A 20,284-nucleotide genomic window follows, 5' to 3' on the forward strand; every position below is an offset into this window, starting at 1 on the left:
TCAAAAACTGGTGATTTGAAAAAACTAAGTCATCCTTTTATTTTGTAATGTTAACAATGGGAGATTTACCAGGATGCTGCCTGGATTAGAGAGTATTGAATATGAGGAGAGGCTTAAGGTGCTAGGCTTTATTCACTGGAAAGGAGGAGGATGAGAGGAGACATGATAGAGGTATATAAAATATTGAGAGGAATAGATAGACAGTCAGCGCCTCCTTCCCAGGGCACCAATGCTCAAGACGAGAGGGCATGGCTTTAAGGTTATGGGTCGGAGGTTCAGGGGAGATGTCAGGGGGAGGTTTTTCACCCAGAGAGTGGTTGGTGCATGGAATGCACTGCCTGGGGTGGTGGTGGAGGCAGATACATTGGACAGGTTCAAGAGTTTGTTGGATAGGCATATGGAGGAATGTGAGATGGAGGGATATGCGGGAGGAAGGGGTTAGGTAGTGTGAGGGTGGTTTGATGGACGGTACAACATGGTGGGCCGAAGGGTCTGTTTTGTGCTGTATTGTTCTATGGTTCTATGGTTCTATGGGATAAATGTTGGCAACACACCAGGGATAAATGTCTTCTAGTTCTTCTAAATTATGCCACTCAGTTATGAGAGGAAAAGGGTTTGGTTTGACTTTTCATTTGAAAGATAGCACTGAGGTAATGCAGGGTTCTGTCAACACTGCATTGATAGGTCAGCCTGGATATTATTCTTGAATGTTAAATCTCTTAAACTTTAATCTCTTAAATCTATTAAAGCTAGAGACTTCTGACTGTTTCTTAAAAGCAACATGGAATTGGTGAATTTATTTCAAATTTTTGAACGGGAGATCAGGTCCATCCCCAGGAACTTGGCAGAAGGCCTCACACCATACTCCATTGTACCATGATCAAAGCACTTTGGAAAAGTTGTTGTTTCCCTGTTCAGTGTTCAGAGTACAGGAGATTAGCTTTTAATTTATTAATGAACAGGTTTGCTGATGTATAGGATAAAATAAATGAAATAAGAATGAGTTATTCATGTGGTCTGGATCGATTTTATGTCCAATGTGTGAGAATTTGTGGCTATCTCTAATAAACCATCACAGATGCAGTTCATTTTCATTTCAAGCTGCAATGCATCTTATTGGCTAACAAACTGATTTGTGTTTTAATTTTTCTCTTATCAGTGTATTTGTAAACAGATTGGTGATGAGTTTGACTCAAATGGGCTGGAGATAAATGGGTTCATAAATTGCTGTGGCCTCAGAAAGAAACTTGCAGACATCAGGAGCTGAAGGCAGGGAAACTGCATGGCAGATGCCAGCAAGCTATTGGTCTTCAACAGCATATTGTTCTTCCATCTCACTCCTTTTCACTCTGTCTCTCTGTCTGCATCCTATTGAATTTCACCCCAACTATGGCAAACTTTGACATGAAGATATTGCATAATTCATTGTTCTGACAATTTAATGTGAAACCTGCTCTTTAAGATCTCATTTTAATCTTGCTTACTGTTTTTTCCCTCCAGTTGGACTGAGTAAAGGGGATCCAGTCACCTATCACTGGATCAGTGTGAAGACACTCATTTATCCTTCTAAACACTTGCTCAAGGACTTCCATTCCATGGATGTCTCTGAGGATGCTACAGCCCGGTGACGAAAAGTGTACATGGTGACACACAAGAAGACAACAAGGAGCCTAGACTTTGACAAGTTTTGGCCTGAAATATATTGCTAACCAAAGCTCTCCATTGTGGACAGCCCCCATTATGAAGGGCTATGCAAGATAGTTTTCCATTTGCAAAGAGCTGTTTGATGCCCCTGCTACCAGAGGTGCATCTCTGGTACCTGCCTTCCATGAAACCACTACCAGGATGTGGGGATAGCAGTACAAGCTATCTCTATCTTCATCCATCAAGAAAACACACTTCCTTGGCTACCTGTATAAAGGTGGAGGAGAAACTGGATATTCAATTTATCACAAAATATACTCTTGCTCTAGGAAGTGAGTTGTTATCCTCACATGGATTCTATTGTTCCTGACATGTTCGTCCAACGTCATTGGGACTATCATTCTATCACATGCTGAGACACCTGTGAGACAAAACAAAATGTGAATTCCTGAGTGCAGCTGGTCAGATAACCTTGGAAAGTTGTGAATGGAGTTCTGTCTTTTTCAAGGCCAATTAACATTCCATTTTTTTCCTGGATTAATCAACTCCCAGAGTCGACCAATGACTTCTAATAGACTCCTTCATCAATATGTCACTAGACAACTGCCACACCTAATTCGGAATGAACAGCACCTCAGTACAACTTCGAGTACTGTTAAATGTGATCTATCCCACAAAGAATGCGATGTTCACTGCTCAGTCCCTGCACTGGTTTGTTCACTTGCAAAGTGTGGATAGAGAACAAGTCAATTTATGTTCAGTCATCTCATCTTATTCCATTCAATCCTGCAGAAGCGCATTTAGGAGGACGAGTGCAAGGAAGAAGGCAATGGCTGGATCTTGCAATCAGCAAATGCTTCCAATGCTGGGTGCTGACCTAGAAATCAATTTTGTATATAACTTTTATGGATCCCCTTGAGTCAATTTGTGCTTCCATGCAGATCCAGCCTGTAATGTGTAAGTCATTGCATAGTGACAAGGATTTTCACACATAAACAATGTCATGCAGTGGAAGCCAGAACAAGTTGCTCCCATGAAACAGTTGAAAAGAAACTTTCATGGCTGGATAGACCAGGTCTCTTGGATTAGCTACCTGTCAAAGGCCTTGAGTATCTCTGATATTCAGAAACATTTCAAGACCTTCCAAGACTGCTAAAAATATTCAAGCAACTTTAAGCCTTTCATGTCTGAATTTCCTATCAATTATATGGGTAACTGTTGATATTCCTCCCTTATATCCAGACCAATTGGTTTTATCTTTTGTTCAGGAAATGTAGGTGAAGGCAGCCTACAGAACAAATGCTTAATTTAAACTAGGAACAGCTATACAAGTTTGTAACTTATATACATCAAATCAAGTAAAAATTATTTGCTTTAAACATTTTATAGGATTAAATTAAAAACAATCTAAAACTAATTTACTGTGACAATAAAAATGATACTGGCATCAAAAGAAAATATAGCAGTATAGAACTGGTGATATCAAAATTTTAAAATTCAGTAAGTTAAGACTAATTATATTATACAGAGACAAAATGCAATGGCAAATAAAATAATTTAATAAGAGGGAAATCTGCTGTAAGTTTTGTCATGGTTTGGGCATTAAAAGATATTAAGATCTATTATTGGATGATTTATAACTTTTCCTTTAATCTTTGGCTCAGTGACCTTTCACAGCGAACTGTAATTTCTATTTAATAGACCCACTTTCCTTATGACTAGAAACTTTTGTGAAATGTAAATCATTAGACTAATAACAATTCCTCTTTTATCCAGCTGCTTTATAGTGGAAACTGCACCACTGATCTTTCCAATGCTTGACATAACAACACAAATGTACTGCGAGATTATGTTCTCAGCTTGTCCCTGAATAGTACTGTGCTTTCTGCCCGTGCAGAGGCACAGTATGCATGAATTTGACAGTGTGACATCTCCAAGAGAAATGCAGGGAGCAGCACCAACCAAAAATATGACCTTTTTTGATCTCTACAAAGCTTTTGACTCTCAATAAGGAGGGACTGTGGAGAGGCTTTTCAATTTGGCTGCCCACAGAAATTTTATCTCCAGATGATGTTTGCCTTGAGGAGGCGTGCAAACCTGAATTCTAGCAAGGCTGCATCATTGAAAAATGTCCCGGGGCACTCTTCCTTGATGCAATGTTGCACCACACTTCCAACAACCTTCCCATTAGAGTGGAGCTAATCTAAAGCTAAAATGGGAGACTGTTCAGCCTGTGACAACTATGTGGAGCTGGTACACAGGTCACATTAGCAATTATGCATTTTCATAAACTGAATCATCATTGACTCATTCACTCAAGTATACCACGTGCAGGCAGATGTGCAGTTCAAATTGGCATCATGATCAGCACAAACATCATGGGCTAACGGGCCTATTCCTGTGCTGTATTGTTCTATATTCACACAAGTGGATGGGCCTTACATTCAATACCTGCAAGAGAAAGCTCCTCTACGAACATGCTGCCACTGTACAACACCACCTTCCGACAAGGAAGGTGCACATTGAGACCCCAAAACCTTGGACCACTTCCCATATCTCAGAAATCTCCTCTCAGGAAAGGCAGATGCAGAGAATGAAATTTAGCACAGCTTTTAGTGCAGCTGCACAGCCTTTGGCCATCTGAGGAGAAGGGTGCATGACCTCATGCAAAACTCATCAAAGTCCCCCACTATCCTATACTTGTCTGAGACATGGATTACCTACAACAGGTATTTCAATGCACTGGAAAAATACCATCAATGTTGTCTCTACAAAATCCTCCAAAGTCACTGGAAGGATAAGTGAATCAATATCAGGGCCCTCTTCTAGGCCAACAGCCCTAGCACTGAAGTGCTAGTTACTCTCAGGCAGCTTCATGAGAAACACCACGTTGCTTGAATGCCCAACACCAGACACCCAAAACAGACATTTTACTCTGTGCTCTGTCATGAGAAGATGACCAGGCAGATAGAGGAAAAGATTCAAGGATGTTCTCAGAGCGTCCTTGATACAAACGCAACAATTCCATTAACTCTTGGACATCTCTGGTCCATGACCACTCAAAGAGGCAAAGGTACATTTGGGATGGCACTGAGGATCTCACGTCCAAGCATAGAGACACTCAGCATAACTGGCAGAAGGAGCACACAACCTCACCAGCAACCTATTTGACCGTCCTATCAGCCACCTCCTGTCTCACAGAACTGGAATGAAAGCAAATGATGCTTGATTCCAAAGGAACACTCAAGAAGAAGTATGTGATTGATAGCTAGTATAGAACCCAGAAGCCTTGACTTAATTGTGAGGGTGATAAATATAATTGAGATTAACAAATAAATAACAACAATTCTGTTACCTGGACTAAATGAAGATATTGTGCAGTATCTAAACTAGGAAGAAAAATACTTATTTTTAATTCTGCTGAGAAATTGCTTTATAGTCAGGCTTACATTTCTAATTCAGATGTATTTATTCCTAGTGGCAATCCAATCCAAACTTACATCTTGCTTTATTAAATATATATATTTGTTTGTACTTATGTTGGTAATGGGTCAACATTTGTCATACTTTGATTTTGTAAATGGATAAGGAAAATGAACATTTGCAATTATAAAGGAAATATACTGGAGCTCCATTATTACCAGCATTAGGATGGCCTTAGGGAATTAACTGATTGGATAGTCTGTCTCTGGTATGGAGAGATCATTTAAAGAATGAGTAGGTTTGTTGAAGAATCATGTGGCCATTCATTGTCCAGATTATTTTCAAGCAACCAGCTTCCATTTATTAATCAGGAAAACACTGAATCATGAATCATTCAGTGCAGATGTCTCCGAGCATCAACAACTCAGAATGGATCAGTGATCAGCATTCATTCCCAAATATGCTCAAAGTGCAAAACTGAATGAAACCCTCCATAAAGTCTATGATAAATACATTTAAAGAAATGTAATTGATAGCCTGCAGTAACTTTAGTGCATAATCTCATTTTAGGATTTAAATGATGTGTATGTCAAATAAATCCTCCCATCATTTACTGCTTTGCAATTACTCCCAAGTACCCATTACTTTTTATCACATAAAACTAAACCAATTTTTATCAAGCATTGCACACCCTCTTATCAACCTGCTCATGAATTAGTTTCATAATTGCCAGTTTACAAAACCTTTCCTTCTTAAAATAGTTATTTGTTGAAGTAAAGAATACTTCAAAATCATTTGTTTATTTTCCTTTTTTATTCCCTTTTCAAATGGGAATAAAACATTTTCAAACCACATAAACATCATGACAACTAAAAAAAACTTGAATTATTAACTTGGCTATACTTGTAGATTTCCCAAAGGTCATCTTTCTAGTGATTGTCTCCTTTGTCCCATGCTTCAAGCATATTTAGCAACGATAATCTTATCCCTGCAGAACTTGCTGAGAGATTTACTGTTTTTTTCCTCCAGTACTGGTGTCTAACATTCCCATGAATCCTTTTATTATGTCCTGGTAGAAAATGTAATTTTGTTCCAGGAACCAGACTATTGATCAAAAGCAGTCACTGCACTTATCTTTTATGATTAAACGATTTAGGTTGAATAGGCAGTAATAAGTTATTTGAATGCAGTGGCTGGTGACCACTGTTCTCTGTGGGGGGAATTCTAGCCTTTTTTGTGATCTACAAACAAGTCTTATTAGATAAGACAATGGACAAAGCGGTTAGCTAGTGACTTAACAACAGTCACACAGCATTGCATTTCAAACACCTGCTAGGGATATTGCAGATACAGCTTTCAATTATGTAAATTGCAAGCAAGTGAAACAGGACATCTGTTTAAAACAATAAAATACTCCAAACACACTGTTCATTGTGCAACCTTCATCTTGGCTAATATCCTCATTGACATTTTTTCTTTCAATCATCTGGCTGACTGCTTCAAAATGTACACTGCATGATTACAAAATAAATTGGAAATGAGCACTTAGCATTATGAGCATTCACACTCCCTTGGTTAGCACTAAATATGTTATTATCTGACCCAAATTGCATTTAGTTAGTTCCACAGTTGATGACACATTGATGTTTTCCATATTGTCTCAGTCATGCAAAAGTTTGGATTGGAAGCTCCCTCAAACCTTGAGCCAACAATCATTACTATCAATTCCACCTGCCTCATAGAACAATGTCCCAGGTTGAACTACGGCTTTGCTGTTCCATTTGACCATTTGTTGTCTCCATGCCTCAGCCCATCTGTTGGTGAAATTCTTATCCATATCACCTGCAGACTGCAAAGCTCATTTGGCTGGATTTTCATCCTCTGCCATCCCTAACATTCAGCTTAAAGTCCTGCAGATTACTCCGTAATTCAGACCATGTCTCATTCACCCATAACCCCTGTGCTGTAGCAGTGAAGTTCTCATCCTTATATTTAAATTTCTTTAAGCTGCACCACTTCCTGTCCCTTTTTCACCTCAGCTGACAGTGCTCCAGGAAATATATATTGCTCCAAATCAGACGAATACTCAGTTTCTTCACGCAACATCTGAGAGTCTGGCTTCAACCACTGAGGTCATACATCAGGCGATTCATTTACTGTATTGTTGATCGAATAAACTTTTGATCAACCCTTCTGCTATCTCCATTCTTGGTTTAATGTCAATTTTATCTCAGCGATGAACCAACCCATCTTAATCCAAACGACAAAAGATGAATAATTCTTGAGCATCTCATGTTATTATGATCAAATGATCATTTCTTCATAATAACATGAGATTATGATCAACTTGACAACTGGAGAGGAAAAATAGTGCGACAGGCATTGCTGCTGCCTCATAGCTCCAGCGGCCTGGGTTCAATCCCAATCTCGTGCGCTCTCTGTATGGAGTTTGTACATTCACCCTGTGATCTCACGGGTGTCCTCCTACATCCCGAAGAAATGCTGGTAGGTTATTTGGTTACTGTAGATCATCTCTAGTGTAGGTGGCAGGGGGATTATCAAATGTATATGGGCATATGAGTGAGAATGGGTTTCAGGAAAATAAATGGGGGAATAAGACTGGTGGGAATGCTCTGAGAGCTGGCACAGACTCAATGGGCTGAATGATCTCTTCTATGTTTTCTATGAAAAACATGAAAACATGAGAACTGAGCTACAATAATTGAAATCCATTGATTCTACCAAGTTTCCATAGTTTTGATTCAGAGGAAGTACCCCAGAAATGCTGGTAGGTTATTTGGTTACTGTAGATCATCTCTAGTGTAGGTGGCAGGGGGATTATCAAATGTATATGGGCATATGAGTGAGAATGGGTTTCAGGAAAATAAATGGGGGAATAAGACTGGTGGGAATGCTCTGAGAGCTGGCACAGACTCAATGGGCTGAATGATCTCTTCTATGTTTTCTATGAAAAACATGAAAACATGAGAACTGAGCTACAATAATTGAAATCCATTGATTCTACCAAGTTTCCATAGTTTTGATTCAGAGGAAGTACCCCAGAAATGCTGGTAGGTTATTTGGTTACTGTAGATCATCTCTAGTGTAGGTGGCAGGGGGATTATCAAATGTATATGGGCATATGAGTGAGAATGGGTTTCAGGAAAATAAATGGGGGAATAAGACTGGTGGGAATGCTCTGAGAGCTGGCACAGACTCAATGGGCTGAATGATCTCTTCTATGTTTTCTATGAAAAACATGAAAACATGAGAACTGAGCTACAATAATTGAAATCCATTGATTCTACCAAGTTTCCATAGTTTTGATTCAGAGGAAGTACCCCAGAAATGCTGGTAGGTTATTTGGTTACTGTAGATCATCTCTAGTGTAGGTGGCAGGGGGATTATCAAATGTATATGGGCATATGAGTGAGAATGGGTTTCAGGAAAATAAATGGGGGAATAAGACTGGTGGGAATGCTCTGAGAGCTGGCACAGACTCAATGGGCTGAATGATCTCTTCTATGTTTTCTATGAAAAACATGAAAACATGAGAACTGAGCTACAATAATTGAAATCCATTGATTCTACCAAGTTTCCATAGTTTTGATTCAGAGGAAGTACCCCAGAAATCCAGTTAGTTGGAATAGAAAATGACCTAACAAAAAAAGTCAAGACGGTGACAGATTGGTAAACTTGGTCTTCAATGTTTGCGTAAAAAAGATGAAAGCCAGCCAACAGCTTGGCTTACATCATACTTTGATAGAAAAAATATGCACAAGCATTTGAGGACAAAGCAGGCAGTCAACTCACCATTACACATTCAAACTTCTGCCCCTTAATTTATCTTCATTAGGTCAGATTTAGCAACTGGGAACTCAGTGGTCTATGTCCAAGACTACATTGGGTTGAATCAAGCTGGATTACTCCTAACACCCCTGGACTCCAACTACCTACAGTTTCCAGGGCCAGACACAGAGGGCCAAGTGATGAATCTCTAATCCACCCCCACCAGAAGATAACTTGGAGACACTTACAAATGCTTCAAGTTGCTGTACATAATATATAAAAAGTTCTGCTAATCGTATGATTGCTTTTGTTACATTAATGGCCAAATGATCCATTTTGCTTAAATGGAAGGATCTAATACCCCCTACTACTTTTCAATGGTTTTCTCAAACTATATCATGTTTAAACTTGGAAAAAATTAGGAGTGGTACTGTTGATCTTTCATTTAAATTCAAAGATATTTGGAGTCCATTTATTCAATATTTTCACAAGATGTAGATCCCCTTTCAATAACTTTCTAACTTAGAGGAACGGAGCTGACGACATAATATTATTCTGTTTCTACTGAGAAATTTTAGCCCTGTTTTTTTTCTTTTTTTTTGTTGTTTGTTTTTTTTTGCAATTTTTCTGTTTAGTTTAGTTTATATTGTTTATAATTTTTCTTATTGATTTGGGTTTTCTTTTCTTTCTTTTTTTAGATTTATATAATAAATCTTTTTCTTTCCTTTATTTCATATTATATTCATTTACTAAGAGATCGTTGGATCTACAGTTTTTTTATATTTTATTGTTCTTTATGATTATCAATGCCATGATTGTTATCCTGATCTCTTTGTATTACATGTACAAACATTGATGCTATATATCAATCTGTATTAATTTGAAAACTAATAAAAAGATTGAAAAAGAAAGAAAAAGAAAAAGAAGAGCTCATGGTTGTATTAAAAACATTTAAAAAATCTTAATCCTTTTCCTCCTAATGTCAAGGTTAGGAATCCCTTGTTAAATGACAAGGGAATCTGATCCTATATCAAGTCTGCCTCAGGCTGAGGATTTTAAGCATATCTGGTCTCCACTGTTGGACTCCAGTGAGTGGAATGTTCTGGATTTTTGCGAGCAACTTTGCACACAGTACAATCCCCAAAGGACATGTTTACTAGTAGTGTTGGCCAGGAGGCTGGGAGTCTATGTTAAATCTTAGAACTCTAGTTCCTTTAGAAAGTGCTGCTCGCTGCCAGCATGTTTAAACCCTTTGCCCGAAGGCCAGAGAACTTTCTATCTTTGGTTACAGATGTGTGAGCGGAAAAATAAGGCAAATACTGCTTAAAATTATGAACAGAAAATGGGCGTGTAAACACTTTCTCCCCAGCTATAGCCTTTGTAATATTAACAGAGCTTTCTGTAATTTAAAACATGGATAGTACTGAGGTATGGCAACAGAGAAAAACAAAGCAAGTTAATTTGATCCACCTCTGATAACTGGCTCAAATACTGCATTGGTTACACTAGGCTGACATTTCATTACTGTATTGAAAGGATTCTGTGTTGCAAGATATGCTTTATCCAGATGAGATATAAAAATAAAGCTCTGTAGCTGTCTGTTATGGAGTTTCAGTCGGCTGTAAAAGATCGCACAAACTTATTCAAATAAAAACTCCCAATCTCTTGGCTAACACCACGGAAAACAGATAGCAGCTGTTTGTGAAGTGTTGCAGTGCGCAAAATTGCTCGCACATTTGTGCATATAAAATACTGACCATGCTTCAAAAATAATTAAACGGATGCAAATTAATGTTGGATTTCCTGAGATATATAATGATGTGCAAATTCATCCTTATCAGCTGAATTAAACCGCATGAAAGAAAAGTATGTTGTTTTAAACAACACCTAAGCAGTACTTTCTGATTCATGCTGTTTTGTGTACATTAGAAAGCACTCAGAAATTAGCTTCCTTCCCTTTCTAGCTTAGATCTAAGAAAAATATTGGAATGACTATGTGTTGAATTTGAAAGATGCAAACATCTTATTTAGTGTTAGGTAAATCACATATGAGAAAAGATGTTTCACAGCAGGAACGCTGATTTAACATTGCAGGAAAGAAAATAAGCCATGCAAATCCTCGGGGCACCAAGACTATCCCACACATCACAGATGACTCTGTCTGCTCTGCCTCAAAGCAAAGATAATCTAAACAGATTACTAGCTTTATTAGTGTCATTTTTCTTCTCTGTGAGTTTATTGGGAAACTGAAACCACTACTATTATGCATTTATAGAGAAAAGATGTCAGGACTTCAAAGAGACTGTTTGTCTCTTCTGCTGAAACATTGGTTTGAAATACGCTGCAGGTTGTCGTTTCCAACCTAAATGTTGGGGGGGGGTGGGGGGGGATGGTTGACAAATAATGAAGGAAAGTTTACAGTTGGGGGGAGGGGATACCCTTCAATTTTTATGGATCTTACTCTGAGTAGGAACTAAATAGTGAGTCCTCTAAATTACTGCTATTGCCCTGAGATATTGTTCGTTTGTGTGAAATAGCTTTCTTCGGTAGTGAGACAAAATGGCATAACAGCTCAACCACTAGTCGATTCAGAGTAGTTCATAGGTGCAGCTCAAATTTGACTCTATGGTGCTTTTTTCAGCATAGTGTATGAAAATTGATTTTATTCTCTAGAGCTGGATGCAACTATGTTTATTTGGCGTCAAATTGTTAAACATGTTTAAGTTTTTTATTTCAATTTTCCAAATGTCTGAAGCTCAGAGATATTTGGAAGCAATGTAAAGGCCTTTAGACAGTAAAGTTGTCAAGTGGCCATCAGGATGGCCATGAGTGGGACTCTCTTTTGCTATCTGCAATCTCATCACCAATCATAGCCCACTGCTCTTCACAGGAGAGCAACACCAGCTGGATCTCAGAAGCTGCGTGATGACTAAGAGTTAGTTTGGCTGTGCAGCTAATGCAAACTGCGGAACTGGATTCACTTGGGTCAACCCACTAGTTATCAGTTCACAGCAGGTCTAAATAAACCATTGTCTGGCTGTAGGAGATGCCTTTGTGGATCCTGAAATATTAAAACAATGAGTATACATTAAAAAGCTAATCAAACATCATGAATTACAACAATATCAACTGAGTGTTACTGGAAGAAACTCACCAAGTACAATTACAAACAAATCAAAAGTACAGGTGACTAATTTCTCAAGTGAATATTGGGTGTTGGCCCCACTTATGAAATAAGCACTGCCAATTCATTACTATCCATTTTGTGCTACTCACTTTCCCCACTGGCCCAGCACCTCCAGTCACAAAATCACTTTCATTGAGTTCTTATTATTTTTGCCTCTACTGAAGGCTTACCTAACAGGATGACAATGCAGAGCAGAATGGCTATCAACGCCCCAGTACTCAAACCAGCTGCAGAGAGATATGCTTCAGTGCTGCATGTTCGAACTTTGCCACTCCTCTCACAAGCACACACCCTAATAGTTAGAGTACTGGTGCTGCTCAGAATGGGAGACCCGCTGTCTGAAACCACAATTGGTAGCTGGTAGACTTCCTGTAGATGCCGACTGAATTTTCTGCGCCGTATCATAATGCTAGCTGTGCTGTCTATAACAACAAATATTACATAACAGGTTAATTAAAATACAATTCATTTTAAGGGATTTGCTTGTATGATCATTGCTTTTTCTGTTAAAAGGACAGAAAAAGTCATAAAATACATTGAATAGCAAAGATGCTCTCATATTTGTTTTTGTTGTTACAACATTTGCAGCAGTAAAGTATTTGGAATTATCAATCAAGAAATTCTGTTTGTTCAATGAGAGTTTCTGTGGTAACAGGGCAAAATCCCTTCTCTATCTGATGACTAAACCTAAACCACAGAGCTATTTCAGTGTTGGATATAAACAGAAACCTGATGACAGGACGCTAGGAGATAGCCACTCCCTGTGCAGCCCATTCAACTTTCCATCCTATTTGGAAAATTGGGGAGGGTGGATTGATGGGAAGATGACCTTCTACTGCTGGCATTCGATCATGAATGAAATGAAATGTATGCCACCTTTCTGCTACACCCATTTCATTTTCAGTTTAACAGAAACTATAAATAATACATTGAGATGGGTAGTAGGAAATGTTGACAAGCCGCTTACATATCATTCTCACATATGTCTTACTACGCTTCGGAGATTCTGTTGTCTGGTTTGGAGTATTTCAGTTATAGGGATCAACTTGACAGGCTGGGTTTATTGCGGAGGCTACAGGGTGACCTGATAGAGGTATATAAAATTATGAGGGGAATAGATGGGTAGATAGTAAAAATCTTTTTTCCCATGGTGGGAGTGCCTAAGGCACGAGGGCATACATTAAAAGTGAGTGGTAGGAGGTTTAGAGGGGATCTGAAGGGGAATTCTTTCATACAGATGGTGGTTACAGTCTGGTACGTGCTGCCTGAAATGGTGGTGGAAGCTTCATAACACTTAAGAAGCATCTAGACAAGGACTTGAATTGCTATGGCTCAGAATGCTATGGACATAATGTGGGTAGGTACAGCAGACAACATGGACGTGGTGGGCCAAAGGGCCTGTTTCTGTGCTGTACAATCCTACTGCAGGACATGTCATAGAAACATAGGAACAGGAGGAGCCTGTTCTGCCATTTGTTGATCGCTGATCTGTGACCTGGAAATGAATATGGATGTGGAACTCTGTATACCAATTGGTTTATAAAAATCTATAAATAATAGATGCAAAATTAACAGTGGGCTTAGCATCACTTGCCATTTGGGGAAGAGAGTTCAACATTTTATTACCATTCTTTGTTCCCTTCTGGCTGGCATGGACATACTGGGTTGAATGCCCTCCTTCTATGTCATCAATTTCTATGATTCTACTACTTGCATATCATTCTCACACATATCTTAGATGTACTTGCCATATTTTAGTGAACAAATGTTTCCTAAGTTCACCCCTGAAAGGCATTTTTGTTAAATCACTATTTGGATCAAAGTGACTTTTCACTTCACATTTATTCTTTTGTCAATTAAAGCACATCTGTTCCCACGCATTAACAGATCCATAAATATGAAAGCGAAAACACATTAAAATACTTATGTTTTAAAATTCATTTCATCAAATGTTGGCTGCAAAACACATTGATGTGAAATTCTGTGACAGTTTTGCAATGGAGGGGATAATATATTCATAATAAATAATAATATCACAGGTACTAAGTATTTATAGGTTAGTGGAGTCTAGTTTCAAGGATTTTGTGTTTGACGTCACTTCGATCCTTTGAAAATATGTATGTGAAATGAGAGTTGATGAAGAGGCAGGAATAATGTTAAAACATTATGCTGCATGGATTTATTGGTTGTTTCAAATTTAATCACCTGTACAAAAGTAAATCAGTCCAATTAGATGATTTTCAGAAAGTAGATTATCAGAAAACTATATATTTGAACCATCTTCCTTATCAACAGATCATGCACTTGTTTAATTAATTCATGAACTTGTCTTCAAAGTAATAAATCACGATTTCTACAATTAGCAAGTCAACCAAGCAAAAAAAAAACAAGTTTCAAATTAATCACTGCATTTGAAAATGTATTCAGTCTTTATTTCTCAAAATATAAATATGCAAACTTACTGATTTCTAAATTCATAATCATATTAGCATATCTTCACATTCACGATTAGCATATGAGCTAACTTAAAATGCCAGAGTTGTGATTTTTAATTCCTTTGACCAGCATGTTGAGATTTAACTTTTAGTTTATGTCATGTTTTCAGGATGTCAGTGACAGATTGGAGAAGTAACCTAGCAACTACATGAACACCAAATTAACTGTGTGAGGGCTCTAGTTACCTGTCAGCCATTATAGAAGATATAGAGCCAATTAAAATGGAAGAGGAAGAGAAACAATCTTGAAACTGAAAATAAGTAGTATATTGAAGTGATTCACAATAAAAAATAAACTACTAAATCAAAGGAAAACTCCGGCATACGATCAAAATGTAGTACTTGGAAAAGGAACATTTTAAAGAACAGGAGAAAATGAAAAATAGGAGCAGGAATGTGACCATTTTCCCATCAAGTCTGCTCAACCATTGAAAAATATCATGCCTGATCTTCTGTCTGAACTCTTCCTCCCCAAAACATTCTCATGTCCCTCAATTCAGTTCAGAGCATAGTAACACTTTATTGGAACACTTTTCTAGAAGGAATTTCAGGCTGATTATGTTCTGAATGTGGATTATTACCTTCATTATCCCGCAGAGTAAAATTTGGGTTTGGCGGGAAAGTGTCCACAAGGGAGAAGTGAAATCGTGGTCCATTGGCAAAGTCATCCTTGTCTGTAGCACTTACTGTCTGAATAACCTAAGTGTAGCAAAGAAAAGATACGAATTCTGTAAATCTGACTTGTGCCTAATATTAATCTTGATGCATTTGATAAGCTCTTCCTCATATGTTCCCACAAAAATTACTACACGATTTACTTAAGGAAATTGAAATGTGTCATTTATTTTACATCTACCCTGAATACTACATTAGACAAAGAAACACAAAGTTTTAAGATTCCAGCTCAAAAGTTCATCCTTGATAGACTGCACTGAACAACTATGTTAACCTTTGGGCCTTGTACACTGCTTCCAAAATGTGGTTCTGTTGAAGTCAGTGGAATTTTTTGTTTTATTTATTAATTTCAGAAGTGGAATAGAACATTAATGAACATTATATAACAGGCTTAGAGCTTCTGACCGAGGATGAATTTCTAGCCTATAATATTTATCATATTCATGTAATTTTGCTGCTGGCTTTCTTCCCATATCATAAATGATAACGCCACTGGTCTGTAATGGTTATTGCAAACAAAAACACTACTGTACCTGACCAGGTTTGGCATTTTCACAAAGAATTGTGTCATAATCCTTCACAATCTCTGGTGCATTATCATTAAAATCAAGAACTTGAATGGCAACAGCAACTTGAGTAATCTGAGATGGGTTGTCTACAAAATAATGAAAATAAAATTACATAGTCTTAACCATCCATACCTAAAATTTGCACAAATACACACATAGTACAATAATAAAACTAATATGACCTTAAATTATGTATTTATGAAGGACAATTTGACAAACTTGCAAAAGAGAACTGAAATTGTGTCCAGTAAATAAAACTGCCAGGACTATGTACCGATTTTCCAATAACTAATACAAGTGCATGAGATAACTCAACGAACAACTTCAGTTTCAAAAGATCTTGTCCATGGTTTTTAAATACAATTTTGATGTTTTAACTACTAGCTTTATTGATTATGAAGGCATGGTAAATCCAACTGAATTGCATGTTTGATATTTTTATCCTTTTATTAGCTATGTAAAACACGAATTTATTTCCTGTGTGAATGAACTGAAAAACTATTTGTTTAATTGGTTGACAAATATAATACAATGATGTGTTGTAGGCTGGAAAGTCAAGGTCAATGGATCAGAAAATCAGATGGAGTGCTAAAACTAGCAGCTGATCTGATTCCTTCAATTTCTCAACAAATAGGTTAGGCTGAAATTACCACCAAGATTTCATACAGCTTGAAATAAATCAACAAATGACATAAAAAATTTGCAATTCAAATAAATTTTGTTTATCACAAAGAACTTATTCAAATGGGGGGGGGGGGCAACATGGCTCAATGGAGGCCATTTAAGAAAGGTTGAAAAATGCCTGACCAACTTGACGGCCCCTAAACTCAATAAATTTGGAATTACTTAAAATAGTAAAAGCTTTCAGCTCACACACTTACCAAGTTCTGATGCAAAGATTGTAATATTGTGCCAAGGTACGTCTTCCCTATCAAGTTCCTTTGTGGTCTTAATAACCCCGCTGTTAGCATCTATGCTGAAATACCCCTCTGCTTCCTCGTCATGTTCAATGAAGAATCTAACAGGAAGCAATTAAAAATTACTTGAAGATTCACAAGAAGACACAACTAGATATCATTTCTTGGTCTTATATAAATGAATTTCAACTTAATTTCACAAAAAAACATGCTCTTCATATCTTCCTATTTAACCAGAGAATTTATACATTAAAGTGTTTATAATGATGAGTAGTTTATTGTTTAAGAGAAGTCTTTTATTTACTCAAACTCAAATCTCATTCACCAGAACAATGTCAAGAGCAAAATAAAAAAAGTTAGCAAGCTTTTAATTAAAAAAAAATCAAGGTTGGAATGAAAATGAAGGGCTGGAATTTATAAAGCCCCTTCCACAGCTTCTGGATATCCCCAAACACTTTGCAAACAATTAAATCAGATGTAACTATAATCACAGATAAAAAAAAACACTATGATGCTAGAGGAACTCAGCAGGCCAGGCAGCATCCATGGAGAAAAGCAGGCGTTCAACGTTTCATGTCAGGACCCTTCTTCAGACTGAAGATGAGAAAAGGGGAAGCCCAAAACATAGGAGGGAAAAGCAGAGCATTGATAGGTGGACAAAAGAGGGGAGGCAGGGTGGGCACAGGGTGGTGACAGGTAGATGTAGGTAAGAGATAGCGATAGGCAGGTGCAAGTCTCTTTCCCTAAGTATAATCACAGTTGCAGAAAAGGAATGTGTGTAAGGTACCAGCAAAATCAATGAAATAATAGCAACTTGGTCAGTGCCTCTGAGGAAAGTTATACAACTGTTTTGCAGCTAGACAACAAACATTTCGCTCATGGACCTGCCCAGAAAAATGCAGTGGAGGAACAGGCCAAGGGAAACATGTGGTACAAAGGGACTTTCATTTTGTGTGAAACAAATCAGGTAAGTGACTAGTTGTTAAGTAGAAGGGTTGGGATAAGAGTCAACTGGCCAGTAATCATGGATGTGTCAGATCAGTAGACAGTGATGGCAGGTAGACCTGGTAGTGGGCAAGGGGACAGGATGTGCTATGAGATGGGAGTAGCTTTGGTGATTGGGGAATGAATGACATTTGTGATTGGGCTTTGAGGTCAGTAGTTGGAAGGGAGTGATCTGTGATCAACGTAAGAGTTAATTTGACAGAGCAGTGAGGAGATTGGAAGGGGTCTCTTTGGGGGAGACAGTGGGATTAGATAGACCAGAGAAGAACTAGTTAAGTAGCTACTTTAAAGAGAACCTATGGGAGATGGGGTCCCTGTGTCAGCCTGGGATCTGCTCAGCCAGATTGACTTTAGGTCATGCTGAAGCAGACATCACAAGTGCTGTGAAAACTTATTTCTGCATGGGCAGTCTGTGGTCAATGCAAACTAAGCAAGCAGATTGAAACAATGACTGAACTGGTAACCTAGCATGTATTGCAAACTATTGGATGCCACTGAACATATCTGAAGTCTGTGTGTGAGTGCTACAGGAGATCCAGAATAAGTTCTCAAAGTATGTATAAATGTCAATTTTCAATATTGGAATTGGTTTATTATTGTCACATGTACTGAGGCATGGTGAAAAACTTGTCTTGCATACCATTGATGCAGATCAATTCATCACACAGTGCATTGAGGAAGTACAAGGTAAAACAATAACAGAATGCAGAATAAAGTGTAACAGCTACAGAAAAAGCACAGTGCCAGTAGACAATAAGGTGCAAGGTCATAACAAGGTAGATTGTGAGGTCAAGAATCTATATTTTTGTAATAGGGAACCATTCAATCGTCTTATAAAAGTGGGATAGAAGATGTCGTTGAGGCTGATGGTCGGTGCTTTCAGGCTTTTGTATCTTTCCCAATGGGAGAGGCGAGAAAAGAGAATGTATGGGGTGTGGGTGGGGTCTTTGGTCATGCTGGCTGCTTTACCGATGCAGCGAGAGATACAGACAGAGTCCATTGGAGGGGAGGCTGGTTTCCGTGATGTGCTGAGCTGTGTCCACAACTCACTGCGGTTTCTTGTGGTCACAGGCAGAACAATTGCCATACCAAGCTGTGATGCATCCAGATAGGATGCTTTCTATGGTGCATCAATATAAATTAGTAAGGGTTGATGGGGCATGTCAAATTTCTTTAGCCTCCTGAGGAAGTAGACTTCACTTGTCACTTACTGTGTAAGTAACACCACTTGCCATTAAGCTTGGATTGTTTAGCACATGAAGGGTTTCCCTGGATGAACATGGCTAAGCTATTTTAGTGAAGTTGACTGAGTGATAAACATTTTCAGGACACTGGGGAGAATAGCCTAGTTCTTCTTTAAACTGTACCTGGGATATATTATGTTCATCTGAGGAGGCAGGTAGGTTTAAAGTCTCATTCACCTCTATAGAGAAAGAGATAGAGCTAAAGTTACAGGATGGTGCTCTTTCAATAGGTCTGGAATCAGTTAGAGATATAACAGTTTAATCAAGTACAGAGTCAGAGTCAGAAAATGCAAAAACAAAATGTCTATGATGGCACAGAAGCCATGAGAAAATAAATGACAAAACCAGCGAAGGTAAAAGAGAAATGTAATTTTACATATGAAGGAACAAATGATACTCTGGATGAGTTGTGATTGGGAATAGCAGAATCCTCACCAATATCCATATACTCGGGAATCATGATCTGAAATTGTTGACTCTGGAGGCTGGAAAGCACCTTGTCATAAACTGAGGTACTGTGTGTTAAGCTGCCGTTTGAACTTCATTGAAACAGCATTGAAGAATGCAGGATATGAAAGTACAGTTCCAGATATTTTTTTGTCATTTTAATGCTCCTCACTATTCCATCTCTGACTTTTCTCTCCTCAGCCTCCTACATTACCTCAGTCCTTTCCTTTTCAAATTTCCTTCCCTCTCCCTGTCATTTTCCCTGCCTCTGTACTTAATTAAACTTATTACATTTCCAATCTTTTCTAATCGAATGAGGGGTTCTTGCCTTGGAGTGTTAACTTTGTTTCTCTCTCTAAGGGCAGGCATGGTAATGTAGCGGTTAGCGTAACTTTTTACAGCGCCAGCGACCCAGGTTCAATTCCGGCCACTGTCTTTAAGGAGCTTGTATATTCTCCCCGTGTCTGCATGGGTTTTCTCCAGGTGCTCCAGTTTCCTCCCACATTCCAAAAAAGACGTACGGGTTAGGAAGTTGTGGGCATGCAACGTTGGCGCCGGAAGTGTGGCAACACTTGTGGGCTGCCCCCAGAACACTCTACACAAAAAGATGCATTTCACTGTGTGTTTCGATGTACATGTGACTAATAAAGATATCTTATTTTATCTTAATGGTGCTGCCTGACCTGCTGAATGTTTCTTTTTTTCATCTTAGATAATGAGTGTAAATTACAACCTTGATGTGTGTGATTAATTAGACAAGATCACTGATGCATAATGTAGAACAAATGCCTGCCTTCTTTTTTACCACATGTAGGACACTGTGTGCATTCAGAACTTTACTCGGTCTTAGAGAGGAAATCCAGGCAGTGCTCTTAAAATAGGAAGTGTA

At 38.2% G+C, this 20,284-nt stretch overlaps 1 protein-coding gene across 1 annotated transcript in view; it reads right to left on the reverse strand.

Moving 5' to 3' along the window:
* The window catches only part of LOC127570314 (cadherin-18-like), a 480,238-nt gene that overhangs the window by 873 nt on the left and 459,081 nt on the right, over positions 1 to 20,284 (reverse strand). The window contains exons 9-12 of the mRNA XM_052015743.1: positions 16,664 to 16,800; positions 15,747 to 15,868; positions 15,120 to 15,237; positions 12,214 to 12,465 (exon numbers count right to left, since the gene is read on the reverse strand). Of these exons, the coding sequence (XP_051871703.1) occupies positions 12,214 to 12,465; positions 15,120 to 15,237; positions 15,747 to 15,868; positions 16,664 to 16,800 (629 nt within the window). The remainder of the gene's footprint in view (positions 1 to 12,213; positions 12,466 to 15,119; positions 15,238 to 15,746; positions 15,869 to 16,663; positions 16,801 to 20,284) is intronic.

The sequence above is a fragment of the Pristis pectinata genome, chromosome 5 (genome assembly GCF_009764475.1).
Source record: "Pristis pectinata isolate sPriPec2 chromosome 5, sPriPec2.1.pri, whole genome shotgun sequence".
Lineage (NCBI taxonomy): Eukaryota > Metazoa > Chordata > Chondrichthyes > Rhinopristiformes > Pristidae > Pristis > Pristis pectinata.